Below are 18623 nucleotides of genomic sequence, written 5' to 3'. Positions count from 1 at the left end.
AATAGAGCATTCTTGATTTTCTTTTAATCTCTTCCAGAAGGCTGGCATGGTCTTTTTACTTTTTATTTTTTTTTCTGTAAAAATAACATTGGAATCATAATGATCTGATTTTTGTCATAACTGAAACACCAAGGTTCTGAATTTTCACATAGTCTCCTTTCATACAAAAGTATAGGGAACCTAGTTTGATCTTTTTACATTTCCATGCAAAAGAAAAAAATTTTTTAGGCCAGATCAGTTTGACTTGCTCTTTGCTTCATTCACTTTATTCATTTTGGCTTCTAGATTCTGAGGTTTTTAATTTGTATTTAATGATTGATTTAGAATTGTTTAATGATAGGAAAAGACCTTGCTCAAATGCTCATTTAGGATTAAATTATGTTTCATGCACTAATTAAATAACTTAAATCATCTGTTCCATTTTGTAAGGTCTTCTTAGAGTTGATTCACTGTTGTACAGAACAGAGAGGAAGGCAGTAGTAATGCCCAGTGGGGTTGCAAGCTAAAGGCAAAGAAGTATTTGTGCGAATTAAGAAGACAAAAGATCATTATAAGGCAGTAACTAGATTTTCAGATCAGAAGGGGACCCAGTGGTGGTCTTGGAAGACAGGGCTTGTAAAGTGTGATTGCAATATCCAAAGAGTTACCAACTGCCTGTGTGATAAATTTGCGTAATTTTTCTCATGGCCTCTCTGGGCTAACTCTCCTCCTTGCATTATGCATGGACTTTTCTAATTACCTAATTAAGGTATGTCATGATTTAACTTATACCTGATCATAACTTCTGTCTGTACCACACACCAGAACTCAACAGAGAGGACATGTTTAATGCAGTGCCCAAAGGAGCAGTCATGGCTATGAAAATGCTCTGCTTGCCTTGTAGGGGCCATCAAATGACCATCAGAGGCAGAAGGAAAGTGGGAGGGTTTAGCATTTCCCCAGCAAAATCCATGTATGGTTCCAGCTATTTTAACTGTGTGAAACTCTTAGCAGTTACCTATCTCCGATCCCACCTCTCCCCATTACAAGGATGAAGCACCAGAGGTATCATTTGACAGTGTCAGCTTACAGAGCCACTATAGGAAAAGTATTATTTCCTAATATTTGTCAAATTATTAAATACTAACTTCATAGAACACAATTTTCCTTAAAAATGAGTTTTTGAACTAACCTGACTTGATGGTGGCTTCAGAGTTTCAATTTTATTATTAAAGTGAAACTAATTTAGCACAAAGGATAAAATAAAAAGTTTCACAGAGGAATCTAGAAAGTAAAAGTCCCTCCCCGCTTCTAGTCCTGGTTCTCAGAAGCAACCGCTTCTGTTAACTTTTCTTCCTTTCTCTCCTCTAAAGGTTATTATTATAGCCTTAAGTAACATGTTTAAACTCCTGTTACCTGCCTACTTAACATCTACTTAATAATTATTTACTTTTCACTTTTTATTATGGAAATATTCAAGCATATACAAAAGCAAGACTCAGTTACTTGAAGGAAGGCCATAAGACTTTGGTGAGACACCTTCAGTTCTTTGAGAGAGACTTTGAGAGCTCCTCTGAGCATCCTTTTCTCTTCACTGGAAGCCAAGGGCTGTGAAATAGGCTGGGTCTCTGTTTTGGCCAGGAACACTTCCTTCATGCAAGGAAAGGCTGGAAACCAATATATGTTACTTCCAATGGCTATCACAAGTCATGGGTACCATTGATCACCTCTCAACAAGGACACTTAAGCAGGCATTTAGATCTCTTTAAGGGGAGAACTACCTCCTCTGAAGATTTTAACCTCATAGAAATAAAACACAAAATACGAACATTGTCCCCCACCCCTGTTTTAGGAGACAAAAAATTAGAGTCATGGTGGTCAAGGGGTGCTCTTGGGAAAAAATGAATCTGAGTGGAAAACTTATCACCCGTTATCATGGTAGTTGTTATTTGTGTACTTGTTTTCTACTGGTTCCTAAATCAATGTCTTCTCTGGCAGGAATTTGCAGGGGAAGGCCTTCGAACCTTGGCAATTGCTTACAGAGATCTGGATGATAAGTACTTTAAAGAGTGGCATAAGATGCTTGAAGATGCAAATGCTGCCATAGACAAGAGGGAAGAACAGATATGTGGACTGTATGAAGAAATTGAAAGAGATTTGATGGTATAAATTTAGAAGCGAAAAGGATAATATGTGTTTGGAATAAGCCAGTGGCTACATCATCCTGCACTCAGCAGATCTTTCAGACACTGAATCAAACTTTATATGTTGGCTTTGAGTTTGCCATGTGTGGGCCTAATGTTCCTAGAGATTTGTTTCTATTAGCAGTACCTTATGCAGTTGGAAGTCTTCCAAGAGTCAAAGATAGTAGACTCCCACTTTTTTAGAGCAGGGAAACCTACTATGAATACTGGGGCTAAAACATTGTGTTATTCAGAGTGTGGTCTATTCTAGAAACCACTCTTCCCAAGGCTCCAGTGGCTGAGGAACTGTCACTGTGAGTACTAAGGAGCATATCCTGTTCATCTTTGGAAGAAAATTGCACAGGAATCTTCACTCCTTATTATGGCATCTTCTAGTTTGCTGATGTAGGGCAGTGACTACTTTTTTGTGCTTACTTTCCTGACTATGAGGTATACAGGCTTTCCTCTGCATATACATGGGAAAGTAGCTGGGGAGTTCTTAAGTCATTAGAAGCCTGAATGGCTTCTGACCATTTCTGCTAAATGTTATTTGAGCAAATCATTTCCTCATGTAAATTGTAACTCTCAGTAACCCTGCCATTAAGTTGGCTTGATTTGGGAACTTCCTTTTGGAGTTCTTGCAGTCTGCTTCTGTACAAGATAGGGTGCTTACCATGTCACTGCACCATCGTTTTTGTCTGCACTTCCTAGACCTTCATACTCTGTGACTGAAAGCCATAGATGTTTCAGATATTGTTTGCATGCATGCATTAACATAACCTATTCTGTTTTCCAATGCAGCTACTAGGTGCCACAGCTATAGAAGATAAGTTACAAGAAGGTGTTATTGAAACGATTACAAGTTTATCATTAGCCAATATTAAGATCTGGGTTCTAACAGGAGACAAACAAGGTGATTTGAAAATGAATGATGATAATGTTTTGACAAACGGGGAGTTGAATTCTACAGTAAAATTTTAATTGAGCAGAAACCTTAACTAATTAGATATTTATCTAGTCTTCCATGTGGGCAAAGGTTGAAATACAATAAAGAAAGCTATTATATTGCAAGAATCTGCTATTTGAAAACAAATGAACAAAGCCAAACTAATTAAATACCCTCCGTAGTGTCCCTGAGGTCAGTAGAGTTTCATTCTACTTGCCTCTTACACCAATAGAAAACAGTGATATTAAAAATATTTAACAATTGGTTAACATGAGCACTGTTCCCAGCCAGGACAGATATTAGCACAGTGCTGAAGTGGGCATTAGCACCTCTGGTTGTTCCTTTAATTTCTTGATGGTAGGTAGGTCTGGGAGGGGTCAAGAATGGTCAGCAGGATTCTGAGAAGGTCAGGGAAACAGCTGTTTATGGAAAGATTTTAGTATTTTAACAATTGCCATAGCTATACCAGTACAGCTAGGTTGAATTCCAGGACTGCCCATGCAATGTACAGTGAGAATTGACCTACTTTTAAGAAAACAAAATGCTAAACTATTATATACAGATTATTGTTTTCCTAAGAAAGAAAAGTGGGCTAATACATTTTGAATCTGTTGCTAAATATAATAGTTAAATATTTTGTGTTTGGTCATTAGTAAACCAAAAGATCCAATTAGCTGGCACACAGCTATTTTAAACATTCTATCCACTTGTTAGGTATGTTTTTGAACATTGATGGATTTGCAGATGGGATAAATCAGTTCTCATCAAAATGGCTGGTTACACAAAATAAGTGTTAGAGTGTGGAGTCCTCTGGTAGTCATAGAGTACTGATCACATAGAACCTCTGCAGAGTGAGGCATTGATCTACGGGTACAGCTGTATGATTATTAGAAATATCTATGAATTTACTATTACTTAGCTTCAATTTTCTGTGGCTTATACAAGGCACATAGTGAGATTTTATCAATTACATTATTTGATTTAGAACAAAACTAACAAACCCAAATAATTAGCTAGCATCTAAAGATTTTATAGAGTTAGAAGTGACTCTATTGAGGATGAAAGGAGTTATCTAACTATCCCAGGATCCATTTCTATAAGGACTGTCCTAAATCACTTAACTTTCCAATTCTCTAGTAGATCAGTTCTAGGTTGTTTTTGAGAAGATATTTAAATTCCAAATTTCTGCCCATTTAATTGGAAATAGAAATATTGTATCTGAGAAAACTATTGCAGTTTTGAAAAAGCTTTTTTTTGTTGTTTGACCAAACATCTTGTACGTTTTTTTCCTTTTAATTTGCCTACCATATCAGAAGTGGATATTAGTCAAATTTAGGTTTTTTTTTTTTTTTGGGAGGGGGTGGGATTGGGGTTTGAATTGAAGACTTCATGCTTGCAAAGCAGGCATTCTACCACTTGAACCAGGCTTCCAGTCCACTTTGCTCTGGTTATTTTGAAGATGGGATCTTGCAAACTATTTGCTTGGGTTGGTCTGGAACTGCCATAGTCCTCCTGATCTCATCCTCACAAGTAGCTAGGATTACTGGTGTGAGCTACCAGCACCTAGCCAAATTTAGTATTTTGGCTCTCTTAAGGTAGTATTTGAGACTTTTAGCCCAAAGTTTTATATTTGCACATGTCACTCTGTCACATGATCTTAGGTTATCTTCATGAGTGCTAACTTGAGAATCAAAAGGTATTTTTGAAAACTAGATGACAAGCTGAGGATTCATAGATGTTCCTACTTCTCCATAGGTTTAGTGAGCAGTGAACTGACTCATGGAACCCAGGTGTTTGTATTTCTTTCTGGGTTGCTCATGTTTTGTCATCCATCATGTGCTCTCTAACATTAACAGGGCATGTAGGCTATGAGAAAATACAGATATGGTCCCAAAACTTTATGAAAAATGTACCTATATTATTAAGTAGTATTCTAACAGAATAGTGTATTTTGTTTCAGAAACTGCTATCAACATTGGTTATGCCTGCAACATGTTGACTGACGACATGAATGATGTGTTTGTGATAACAGGGAACACTGCAGTAGAAGTGAGAGAAGAACTCAGGTAAGTGTTGAAGGAAGGAGGAGAAAAAGGAAGATCAGGCAGTTGGAAAAGTAGAAGTGTATGCTATCATTTCCTGTGTTCCTCACTTAGTATAGAGCTCTCTGCGTACTTTCTAAACTCTCATTCATTTTGGTGACGAACTAAGTTTGATATCAGCAGTGAATATTTGTCTTCAGGCCTCTACCATTTTCAAGTGTTTTTAGAAAAGAACTTCAAGTCATTTATGCTAAGTTGTCCTTTAAAGTTGTGTTTTGGTGAGTACCTGCTAGCTCTGAAGTGGTGATGAGTGAGAAGTAAAAACACCAGTTCCCTGGCTTCATTCCAACCTTACATAGTAAGAGTCTCCAAAGGGATGGACATGGCAATTTGTGTTTAATAAGCATGTGAAGTTTGTATCAGACAAATTTAGAAAAACACAGCTATAGTAGATGTCATGTGAAGTTGAAATAGAGCCTCAAAGAACACTGAAAATCCACATAATTATTTCCTTTTAAATTGAAAAAAGGCTGTCTTATGAAAAATTTGCTTGGTGCTGCTTGTAGTATCTTCTCTACACTCAACTTGCTGAAAAGAAAGGAAGTCAGTTGTCTGTATACCAACTGATACTTGTGGATCAAATCCCCATTGTCCCTGTGCTTACTCCAAGTAGAAAACTACTGTTCATCATGCTGGTTAGAAGCTGAGACTGGAGACTGCATATGTCTTTGCCAAATAAAAATTTGGAGATCTAATCAATGATTACTGATATAATTTGTTTTATATTTTATTCAACAATATGCTAAATTTATTTTTATTGGTGTTCATGACTTTCTGATAATTTTTATATAATGTTAATGACAGAATCCATAGAGCCTGTTGGGGACATTAATAATTGGTTTACTAAAATTTTGTCAATTACAAATTTTAATTTTAACAATATGGGGAAATTTCACTCTTACTGAAGAAAGGAAAGAAGAAGGACATTTTTATTTTAATGATCCAATTGCTAAATATCTTGAGACAATGCCTGGAACAGAACTGTACGCAGAATACATCTATTACTTCATTTCATTCTCAGAGTATGCATCACACACAGTAGGCATTACTATTATCACTGTTTTACAAATTAGGAAGTTAAGGTACGGACAGGGCAACTAATTTGCCAAAACAGATCAGTGGGTTTTGAGTTCCAGCAACCTATGTACCTGGTTACTCGCCCTAAACACACCCTTGATGTGTTCTTTCGCCCTTTGAAGAATTAATCTAAAGAATGTATTTGTCCAGGAACCTCACTGCTTCATTCAAGTGAGCAGTCAGACACCAGATTAGTAGCTAGAGTCAGAATGAATTTCTGGGGAAGACGGCAGGTAAAGGAAGAAGAGCATAGCATTCATATCCGTTAGACTCAGGTTGGAATCTAAGCTTCTTGCTCACTGTATGACTGGGAGCCTTTGGATAGGTTATTGAACCTCTCTCTGCCTATTTTCCTCATTTGTAAAATGGGAAATAAATAATATCCCATGGATTATTATATTTGGGGAATTAAATAAGAAGTTACAGCTTTCTGGCTGTTCATTGACCTTCCTTATTGTCTTCCTTGTTTGTTCTGCATTTCCTTCCCTCCCTTCCTTCAGACATTAATCCCAATCTTTCCACCAAAAAGGACTACTTTCATTAATATTTCCCCAGTAAGGGCAGTGAGCCTGGGACAGAGGGGAGGAAAAGAGTGGTATAAAATGATGCCAAAAGTAGAGTAGAAAGAAATGACCTTTTCTGCACACTCCCACCCCAAAATCTCTCCCATCCTAGGGGAGAGATTTTGAAGAGGAGCTCCTTGGAGGTAGAACAGAGAAAATTCAGAACTGGACTAGGCATGGGGAGAAGTAGAAGGAAACCTGGTCATTTCTAGCTTCTCTGACTTTCACAACCCGAATACCCTCGGGCAGGCAAGAACAGAAACTCATCAGATTTGCCAAAACTGATTTTGAACCCCTTTCTGCCTGGTGACAGAGCAATTAAACTGTGCACTTTCAGTGAAATTTAGTTCAAGTCCGGGACACAAAATTGCCTCACCTGTCACCGTTCATCAATATCTGCCCAGCTGGCGCCTAGCATTTCCCACTTGTTTGTCCCAGTCTCATCTCTGGGTTGCTGGCTTTCCCTTCTGGCTAACTTCCACACCAACCTAGGGAAACATGGAAAGAGTGGCTGTTCTTCCTTGTCTCTCTGTGTCTTAGAAGACTTGAGCTCTCACATGGTCACTTCAGTTCCTGAAATGTCTTTCCTCTACTACTCTCAATGCCACAGCACCTATGCCGGCAGCGGCAACTCCTACATACACAGAGTCTCAAATGTTTATCTGAGTTTCTCATTACCCACACAGTTCCTTCTTCTTTTAGCTCCTCTCTCTACTCTGCTCCTTATGACAAAACAGTATGCCCCAAGTCCTTTTAGAATTAGTCTTTTGAGACTTAAACACACTTTTTCTTTTCCTCTCACAAAGCTCAATAAGTGAAAATCTGGATGGCTGGAATTCAGAATGACAGTGCTGCTGTGAGTTTCTAGAGTCTATTTGGTGTTCAAAAAGCAAGAATTTGACTCCACCCCTCCTTCTGTTTTTGGCTCTGTGAGATCTCCTGAAGCAAGGCATGTTTCTGAGTAAATAGAGAGGGTCCCCTGTGGTCATGGCGGTGGTGGTTGGAAAAATAGTGGTTGAGTTCACATCTCAAGATTTTATTCAGCTACATTTGGTTGACTAAATAAATGACATAGTGTGATTATGTAGAAGAAATGTGGCGAAATGTGTATTGTTTATATACTGCTGTTGGAACCTTGTATTAGTCAGACTTTTTCATTACTGTGAACAAATTCTTAAGAGTACAACTTAAGTGAGGTAGAATTTTTTTTTGGCTCATGGTTTCAGTCCATCATGGCAGAGAGGTCTTGTTCAACTCATGGCAGTCAGAAAGTAGAATGGAAGAGTAACAAGAGGGGACCAGGGCAAGCTATAGCCCCCAAGGACATGTCCCCAGTCCAAACAGCCCCCACCTTCCATAGTTCCACCACCTCCCAATAGTCTAATCAGAGTTCGAATCCATCAATGAATTAAACCATTCGTTAAGCCAGAGCCTTCACGATCTTATAAGTTCTGGAAATGCCCACTGGTGTGCTTTGCTAATCGACTTTGCACTTCTCAATCCAATCTAGTTGACAATTATGATTAACCATTGCAAATCGTAAGTTGGTAGACTCTCTCTAGAGTGAAAACTGTCAATATATTTCCAAATTGCTTACATGCATACTTTTGACCCAGTGATCCCTGCTTCTAGGAATTTCCCTTAAGAAAATAAGTTAACAAGTGTATGAGAATGTATATGTGGAAATATTTATTGCTTTATCAGGTATGGTAATGGAAACACACATGTATACAGAGAGAGAGAGACAGAGAGAGATAGACAGACAGACAGATGTGATGGAATACTATATAGTCAATAAAAGTGTTTATGCACTTATTGACTTTGGAAGATGTCCACAATATATTTGGTAAGTGAAAAATGAGATTACAAAACATCATGCATATTATGATCCATTTTTTTGCAAAAAAGTGTATATGTACATATATACCTTATACATCTATCCACCTAACTATCAAGCACTGGAAAAGATGCAGTGGCTCTCCCTGGATGATAGAATACAATTATACATCATGCTTATTTTCTTCTTTAAGGTTCTTTGTATTATTTGAAGTTGTGGTAGGTCTCATGCCAAGCTTTTACCATTAGAAGAAAACTAAAAAAAAAAAAAAATCTATCTATCTATCTATCTATCTATCTATCTATCTATCTATCTATATATATTCAGAAGGGAAAAAGTAAAGAATTTCCAGCTAGACTCAATATTTCACAACCCTTGAATTCACCTTGCTCAGCTGAGTGGCAGACAATGTTTATTTTGAACTAAACTTGGAGGTTAGCCCTATTCTTTAAGACAGAGAGAAATGTATGATAGAAAAATCTATGTTAGAGGAATCAATACACTTATAGTATGTATTTGCTTAATATTAGGATTGGGTGGGGGGGAGAGGAACAAAAAGCTATTTGCTCAAAGGTGCTTACCATACCCCTAATCTTGGTTATTTACATCTAAGTCCACAGCTTTGGGAATGAAATATTGACATCATAAATTTGTACCATTCCATTTTCTTGTGTTATGCTTTTGAGTTCAGAGAAAGTTCATACAAAAAGAAGTGTATCAAAAGACCAGGATCTGAGTGATAGTAGCTATTGGAAGGAAATGACCTAAATGCTTATATTTAAACCTGTCACATGTGTTTAGATTATTTCATAAACATGGATATGTAATTTCCATACATATCACATATACAGCTTGTTTCAAATTTAGTGTCTTGAGACTATTTTAGACATTTGGAATCCTGGCTTCATTCTGCTGCCATAGCTGCTTTTAGTATTAAAGGCATGCCCAGAAATCCACAATTAAATCCTGTGATGGTTTTTCAGAAGATTCCTGCATTGATTGTATTTTACTAATATATATATCTTCTGTCCAAAGGAAAACAGACTGAGAATGTAATTTTGTTTGGTCTGGCAAGAGAACTCATTCTATATTTTGACGTTATAGTATTGATCACGTTTTGTTGTTAGAAAAACTCATTTACTTTAAACCAGGAATTGACTCTACTGCTTCCGAGAAGAGTTCTAATGATACATGTATAGGAATCGAAGATTCCTCTTTCATCAACAAAATATGCATTGGTATTTTTGAATGCCTTCTTACTTAGTAGAAAGTCATTTGCATGAGTGATCAGCTTAGCATTCTCAAATGAAAATGGCTCCATGGCTGGGCAGATAAGGTTAGTTAAGTGATCTGGGCTATTTATAAGACACCAGGCTTTCAGTGAAGGGGAATATAACATTGACCATAAATTCATATAAATTCTTTAAAACAGGGTACTGACCAAATAAAATGCTGCTTGGTCTTAATTCTCACTTTCTAGCTTACCCAGGCAAAATATTTGAGTAGGGTAAATTTGCTGTCATAAATCCCAACATTGTATAGCACTTAATCTTGAGATCTTCTAGTACACGGTGCTGCAACTGCCTGAGGTTTTGTAACTGGTATCTATTTTTACTGGTTGATGCCCCAGCCAGTCTGATTGGCTGGTCCCATTCCTCTACTTTCAGAATTGAATGTGTTACAAGTTTTTCAGGTAGTAAGGGATGGTGGAACTGGTGCTTGAAGTTAAATTTTCATGTACTTTCTTTCTTTCCCTACTATTAGCAGGCTAGTGCTATCTCTTTCACTGTCCCTCTGCCACTATATCTTAGTCCTACCTAATGACAGCCTGTGGATGACTCTATGGGTAAACCAGTTTAGTATGATAGACAAAGAACTAGAAATTTGAAGTCCTGGTTCTGACACTGACTCATCAAGTGGCCAGAAATCAGATAACAACTGTGGGTATCTGAACTGTCAGAGAGCCTAGGTCCCTGGGACCAAGCACACAGCTTTAGTCTTGGTATCAAAGTCCAAATTGTCTTCTTTTCAATATGGCATTATGATTTTAATCAACTTCCTCCCTATAGAGTGCCTTCAGACAAGTGACCAAATCAACTAGTTCTTCACATCTTTTTTCTTCTTTAGAAGTTGCATGCAAGCCAGCAAGGACTGTGCTTGTGATGATACTGGGCGGTGAATGCCATAGTCAACTCAACAATGAATGCGTTCTTGTGTGCCAGCATTGTTATAAACTGTCCTTCACTACAAAACTTGGAAAACACAGGCATTTTTTTGTTTTGGCATTTGTTATTTGTATTCTGTGGTTAAGCATTGTGTGTCATGCCTGCAAAAATGTATAGTTCATATTCATTGAAGGGACTTGTATGTGCAGCTCTTCCCCTCGCTCCTAATAAATTGTTCTTGCAAGAACTAGCTAGTGTTTGAAGAGCTAAGTTCCAGGAAGAAAAAAGAAATGACAGCTGTAGAATAACGGGTCTGACAACGTGAGTGTCCAATCTAGCAGGGAGTGATGGCCTGTTGACGAGAGGGCAGAGGGAATTTAAGCAGAGCTAGAAAAACTGTCCCTTTTCTGCCTGGAAAAGGGCTCATGTCAGATGTTAGGAAGACAGTTTAGGGGGGAAAATCTTAACTAAATAGAATTTCAGCCAATACTTTCATGAACTTCACCCTTCTTTGGAATGTTTTCATTCTCTGAGGGGAAAGCAGAAGTTGAGTCATTTATACAGCGAATGAGAACTTTACTGAAAAGAAACCTCCTGGTGATGCTTTAAGGCCCAATTTATGAGCTCAGCATTGTCAGAGAACTCTTCATTTCAAAGGAACTTGTCTCCATTGCTTTCTTCATTATATGGGACTGTAAATTTTCATGACCGAGGAGGAGTTCCTGACATGGTTATCTGCTGTGAAAGTCTGGTCCTCCCATCTAATATCTGTTCTCCCTCCCTCTCCCCACTGTAACTCTCTAAATTTCACACGTAGCACTCTGACTTTATAAATCTTTTTCTTTGGTTCTGCAAGCTTGTTGCTAAATATACAATATTATCTGTGGGGCCAAGAGCATATGAACGCTGGGCTCCTAAATGCAGGGCTGTGATTTTGGTTCTGTACAGCAGAAGGAGATGTTGAGCCAGAACATAAGGTGGTTAATTTTTGTTGTTGTTGTTGTTTTGTTATTTTGGTTTTTGCTTTTAAATTTAGTATGTAAACAATTAAATTTTCAAATAATGAGAAAGATGAAGGCTAAAATGCTTATTTTAATATGGTAGTCTTTCCCTTCTTGAAGAGGCACCTCAACTAAACCCATTTTAATAAATTTTTCTAATTGGTTGAGCCTTTAGAGAGCCAGGCTAGTTTGTTTTAAGCCAACATATCCACTTTGTAGTTTATATCTCACTTCCCATTCTCTTCTAGCCACTCATTTCATACCTGCAGTTGGCATGCAAGTGTAGGCAGCTGGTTTGGGCACCCATCTTCAGAGCATATCTGCTGGTAGGTCTCTGGTTGTGGTTGAAGCTTCTTTGGTCATGTCAGCTTGCCCTCATTTACTTCAAAGCCTGTCATCCTAGGGTCCCCACAGAGGGAATTTCCCTTCCATTAGAAGCTTCATCTTTTCATGATGAAGAGGATGGTAAAATGCCACTTCTAAGAATGCTATGTCACCATCTAGGCTTCTTCTTAAGCAGGAGTGACAGATGGGATGTGGACAAGATTCTTGTACAGCTATGTCTAATTAGAGCTAGAGCACTTGGAAGGAGTTCCTGTTTGGAACAATCCTCTACACTTGGGTGTCTGTTGTTTCTTTCCTATAAGATAAATTGTATTGTTTGAGCTGATATGTGCAATTGTTACATAAATATTACTTTATTATGACAAATAAATGCTGTCATTTGTGTTTATTGTCAAATTTCTTAAAAATGTGTTTCTCAGAATACTATTTTAAGCCAGATCATATTATATTATATCTCAAATTAATGAATTTATCATATATATGTGTATGTATTTATATATTGATGTATAAATGCAGATAGGTAGATAGCTAGATAGATAGAAAAATATTGATATGCACTGAAGTTTCTTTAGCTTTTTTGCTTTCCATTGTTTAACAACATTTCATGCTAAATCATGGTTCTCTAACCCTTATATACCAAACCTATCAAGATCCCCTAGTTAAGCGCAGCTCAAGATGGTGATTCACCTGTTAGATAATGTAAAATGTTCAAGATGATTCTGTTCTCATTATGTTTGCCCACTTATTTCCTGCAATTTAGAAATTTTCTCTGATCTCCCCATCACAAATTTTGAAGCTTACTTACTGAACCTGAGTTGTATGCATGCTCTGTCTGAATAGTGACAAAATGAATTTTGCCTCCAGGCCAGACTTTTGCTAGAGTTATAGATCTGTTATGTGTACTTTGTTATGGGTTTCTTCCCCCCTCTCCCTGTTCTTTAAGGAAAGCAAAGGAAAACCTGTTCAGACAAAGCAGGAGTTTTTCCAATGGCCATGTAGTTTGTGAAAAGAAGCAGCAGTTGGAGCTGGACTCGGTTGCAGAAGAAATCATGACAGGAGATTATGCCTTAGTCATAAATGGTCACAGTTTGGTGAGTTCCCTTCAGGCTCTTGTTCTTTCTTTTACTTTACCCCAATAATCATCTCTTTTGTGCTGTCATAATGAGAACTCTTTTTGTGTTTTTTTCAAACAAATGACAGTATGAGAAATAAGGCATACACAATGATTTCCTGTTTGCAAAGGGAAAGGAAACTTCTAATATATATTTCATGCATTATTGTTTGAACCATCACAGTGAAAAGGAGGCTCTGAAGAAATACTGCCTTCACAGAAGATCAATCTTGTCTAAATGACTGTAGACCTTTTAGCAGTATTATTTAAGTGTTTTTCCAAGGGCTCTGTAGTGTCACAGCTCAGTGTTATTTAATTAAAGTAATGCAAGTGGACGGATAAATTGCAATTATTGCTCTTGCTAGTGTTTGTGATTTGCAGAGCAAAACCTGACCTTCATATAATTACCACACCAAATTATTGCCATTAAGATACCTCTGGTGGTTTTTCTAAATAGCAGCATTTTGCAGCAATGCCAAATAATTTGCTTTGATTAGGAAATCTGGTTCTTGTCATAATAGAATAAACTTACATTGTACTTTTAATGTAGTTCAGGTTCCAAGACTTGAACAAAAATCAAAACGTTCCTCTGAGTTTCTAATTTAGAATACAAAAGCTCCGATTGCACTCTAGTGAAATGATCATTTATATGCACAAAGAAGTAATCTCCCATCTTTCTTTGGCTTTGATGATCATTTTTCACTTTAGAGTTTGGAAAATAAATGCTGCTTCTTGTAGAAAGTTTCTTAGAGGACAAAAGAAGTTGGATATGAGTGTATTGTATTTCCCTGTTGTGATCATCTGTCTGCTAGCTCTTAGTGCTTAGAGCATTATCCAGCTGGATTCCAGACGTAATGATGTGTTGCCTTCTGCACCATGGAAAGTTACAGAGCTCGGTTGCAGGCCAAGTTCAGTCGAAAGTTTGTCCAGATGACACGAACTTCTCCCTCGCACAGATGAACAGCAACTGAAAATTATAAGGTTGTCAGCTGGGACTTAGAGCTGGTGGCCTCCGAGCTGAGCTGCCCAGGGACCATAATATGGAAAGGGGCCCTAATGGGTTTTGCTTTGACTTTCTCTCAGGCTCAGAGAAGCCAAAGTGTGGTAGGGTGAGAGTACTCAGGTGATAAATTATACCATCTCTCTGTCTCTCTCTCTGTCTCTCTGTCTCTCTCTCTCAATTTGCTGAAAGAAGGAGCTAAGATAGATGCTCCTTAGGATCTATTTAGCTTCAAAGCTTGATGCTCACGAAACCGTGAAATGTCATTTTTAATTTAAGGGAATTGACTATGTTTTTGTTAGTACGATCAGAAGCTTTTTGTTTTGCTTTGTTTTAAATCATGATTTCAATTTGCTCAAATCTTGCTGCTTTGACATGTAATTTAGCCTCTTTCTCAGGTCTGAGTATAGTTTTTTCTTTTTTAAACTTATTGATACTAAAGAAAACAGAATAGGGAGAAAGGGGACCATTCTGAGTAAAACAGCCAATTGCATGCTTTCTCTTTCAGAAAGTGTTTTGTATTTGAGAAGGCTGAATCACAATTTCCTCTAGGAATTATAGACTTGGATATGAGAATATTCTAAGGTATATTTTTGTATTTATCCACCCATTGGTACCATTATCGTTGATTAAATATGTCCAGGTTTGGGAGATTGCTATCTAGGGGTATGCTTTGAGAGCAGAGAGGCAGACACATTTACCTCCTTGTAGAGAAATCAGGAAAGGTTTTCTGGAGTAAGTAATGTTTAAAAATATAGATGACAGCATGTACAAAGGCACAGAGGCAAGAAACCCCTTCTAAATCATGGGAAATAAAAATAAAGAGTGGACTTAAAGGTGCTGGGAGAAGATAAAACTCAAAAGGAATGTATAGGTCAGATTGTAATGGACTGCAGATGTCTTGTTTTAGCTAAAGATTCACTCAAAAATACTTATGTCTCAAACTTTAAGTGGATTCCTGCTTCTTCTTAATTTCTTTATTAAAGAATGTACAATGGAATGTTTTCTAGGAAAAGAATTGCATGGTTAATTGGAAAGAACTATGGCCTCTTTTTCAGTATTTTCTTAGCATATCTAAGACTCTTATGTATTTAGATATGAGGAAGGGTGGAAATGGTTGGGGAAATGTGTTTGAGTTGCATGACTCTCTTTTGCACAGGGCTCTCCTGGTTTCCATCACAATGATCTTTAAGGACCCATCTCTAGATCATCTGCTTTGTATCTTGTCTACACATTGATAAGCACAACATCAAACACAAAATATATTAAACAATAATGCAAAGGAAGCAAAAAGCCCATCTCAGAGAATAAGCAAATCACTGTATTTGTAACATTCTAAACTTGGTAAGATGGTGGTTAGGTTTTGTCTTTTGCTTTTAATAATTTTAGTAGTTTCTAGAATTTCTGTAGCATTTAACTGTGTCTTACCAATGCAGCATGGAAAAATATCAAAGAAGACACACCAGGAAGGGTAATGTCTTTGATTTTTATTTTAAAATTCCTTGGCACTTACTAGGAATTCAATACTCTTTTCTTTATTTTTTGTTGCTGTGGCTTTTGACCCTGAATCAACAATGACTTGTTGAAGCGAATGAAATGGTTTAGAGAAGTCAATTATTTTATTTGCTTCACAAATTACAGCTGTCATTTATTGTTAGCCATTATTTTCTGGATTTTTTATTAAATAACACAGGCTCATGCCCTAGAAAGTGATGTCAAGAATGATCTCTTAGAGCTTGCCTGCATGTGTAAGACTGTGGTTTGCTGCAGAGTCACCCCACTCCAGAAAGCCCAAGTAGTAGAACTGGTGAAAAAGCACAAGAATGCTGTGACTTTGGCCATCGGTGATGGAGCCAATGATGTCAGCATGATTAAAAGTAAGAACATATTCACTCTGTGGGGCATGCTACATAGATAATAGATATTGCATTAATAGTTTTTGTCATGATTCTTAAAGAAATGATACTTTCTGGGTCTAATGCTTCTGCCATAATTAGCAATCATAAGATGGGGGGGGTTGGTTTAATTAAATTGTTTGCATATTTTTAGGCTAGAAAATGACATTGTTTACTTTATACTGTTTGGGACTGTAAGTAACATTTGGATGAAAGTATACCAGAGCCACATTTGCAACAGTTGGGTTTATCCCCATCTTTGCAACTTACAAATTGTGAAACCTCATGAAAGTTACTGAATTTTTCTGAGCCCCATTTCCTTCTTATGTAACACTAAGATAAATCCCTAACTATTATAAGTATGCCATAAGTTAATACATGAGAATATAGTTGTAGTTATAAGATTTCAATAAATGGATGACATAAAAGAGGAACAGCAAGTTCCCAAAAGATATTGTGTCTTTGTTTTGGGAATGAAAGTGTTCCTTTTTTCCTTTGTAGGTGCTCACATCGGTGTTGGCATTAGTGGCCAGGAAGGATTGCAAGCTGTCTTAGCCAGTGACTATTCCTTTGCACAGTTTAGATATCTCCAGAGGCTTCTCCTTGTTCATGGGAGGTGGTCCTATTTCCGAATGTGCAAATTCTTGTGCTATTTTTTCTATAAGAATTTTGCATTTACACTTGTGCATTTCTGGTTTGGATTCTTCTGTGGTTTCTCTGCCCAGGTTGGTAAAAAGCACTTTTGTTTCTCTGTAATATCCCATGAATGACAAATGACTCTTCTTTGTAGCTCTTTACTAATAAAGAGCATTTTTATATGCTGGACACAAGTGACAGTACTATAATTATGTAATTGATAATTGACTCAAGCTTTAAATCTAGTTTAAGAAGAATATATGTTTAGTTGTTTGAATTTTATGTATTTATTTTCTTATTTACATTGTAACAAATGAGTAATCCTTCCACTTACCTTTTAGTTTGTATTGAAATGTTTTAGTGTGGTGGCAAGTGAGCTTGATAAAGAATTTTAATTTTAAACTGAAAACTGAAGCACGCTAATAAGAAATGTTGAAGTATCTTTTATGGGAAGACAGTTAATCACTTAATACACTGAATATATATGGACTGAGAGTAAATATGTTTTACATCAGGGAGAGGTAACTGATACCCTGAGATCAAAGCTGTTTTGGCAGCAACAACTCTCCAGCTAAAAGTTGATCTACAGATAATATTGGTAGCAAGTAAATAAACTTAGCAAATTAAAAATTAGGATTCTATTTTTATGTCTACAAATGGATAACAACTTAATTTTGATCATATACACAAAATCTACACATTTGACTCCCTTCACATTTTATTATTTTGATGTCATACTTTACATCTCTTTATAATTTATGTCCCTTAACAAATTATTGTGGGTTTAGTTGTCTTCAATAGTTTTGTCTCTTAACCTTTGTTCTAGAATACAATTATATATTGATTTAACTACCACCATTACAGTATTAGAGTGTTTTGGATTTGACAATGTGCTTACTCTTTCTTATGGGTGTTAATACTTTCATAGGTTTTCATGTTTCTAATGAGATCTCCTTTTTGCTTGAAGAACTCTTCAGCATTTCTTGTAAGGCAGGTCTAGTGGTGATAAACTCAGCTTTTGTTTGGGAAATTCTTTATCACCTCTTCATTTTTGAAAGACAAAGTTACTGGGTATAATATTCTTGCTTGATAAGTTTTGTCTTTCTGCATTCTGAACATATTCTAATTCCTTCTAGTCTTGAAGGTTTCTGCTAAGGAATCTACTCATAGTTCAGTGGGGTCCCCCATACATGATGACTCACTTTCCCCTGTTGGTTTCAACAGTCTTTTAAACTTTTCCTCCACTTTGGTTTTATTGTTTTTTTGTTCCCTAAACCCAGGGCCTCATGCATGCTAAGCATGTGCTCTGCTGCTGAGCTGTACCTCCAACCTTGTCTTTAACTTTTGACAATTTGAATGTGATGTGTCTTGGTGTAGATCTCTTTGGGTTCATCTTAGTTGGGATTCCTGTATCTGACTCTCTATTTCCTTCCCCAGGGATAGGAAGTTCTCTGCTATCATTTCTTTGAATTTGTTTTCTGTCCCTTTTTTCCTTCTCCTTCTGGCATACTACTGATGCATAAGTTGTTCTGTATGATGCTGTTGCCTGTCTCAACCTATCTCCAGTCTTTTTAAATTCTTTTTTTTTACTCTTGCTCCTCAGATTGGGTAACTGATTTCTAGTAACCTGTTTTTTAATTCACTGCTTAGGTTCTATGATTTCTGCTTGGTATGTTTATATCCTTTCTTTTTGTTGACATTTTCAGTTTTCATTGCTCTTACATTGTTCTTCTGACCTCAGTGAACACTTTTATAGCCATTATTTTGAATTCTCTGTCAGATA

The 18623-nt window shown here is 36.9% G+C and overlaps 1 protein-coding gene across 4 annotated transcripts in view; it reads left to right on the top strand.

Moving 5' to 3' along the window:
- Positions 1 to 18623, top strand: part of Atp8b4 (ATPase phospholipid transporting 8B4 (putative)) — a 258513-nt gene that overhangs the window by 193229 nt on the left and 46661 nt on the right. For all 4 annotated transcript variants that reach the window (XM_074065913.1, XM_074065915.1, XM_074065914.1 and 1 more), the window contains 6 exons: positions 1978 to 2142; positions 2964 to 3075; positions 5069 to 5174; positions 13142 to 13289; positions 16003 to 16186; positions 16706 to 16929. In XM_074065913.1, coding sequence (XP_073922014.1) covers positions 1978 to 2142; positions 2964 to 3075; positions 5069 to 5174; positions 13142 to 13289; positions 16003 to 16186; positions 16706 to 16929 — 939 coding nt within the window. The remainder of the gene's footprint in view (positions 1 to 1977; positions 2143 to 2963; positions 3076 to 5068; positions 5175 to 13141; positions 13290 to 16002; positions 16187 to 16705; positions 16930 to 18623) is intronic.

Source organism: Castor canadensis, chromosome 2 (genome assembly GCF_047511655.1).
Source record: "Castor canadensis chromosome 2, mCasCan1.hap1v2, whole genome shotgun sequence".
Lineage (NCBI taxonomy): Eukaryota > Metazoa > Chordata > Mammalia > Rodentia > Castoridae > Castor > Castor canadensis.
The sequence above is the reverse complement of the archived record's forward strand: the minus strand, read 5'-3'. Positions and strand labels throughout refer to the sequence as shown.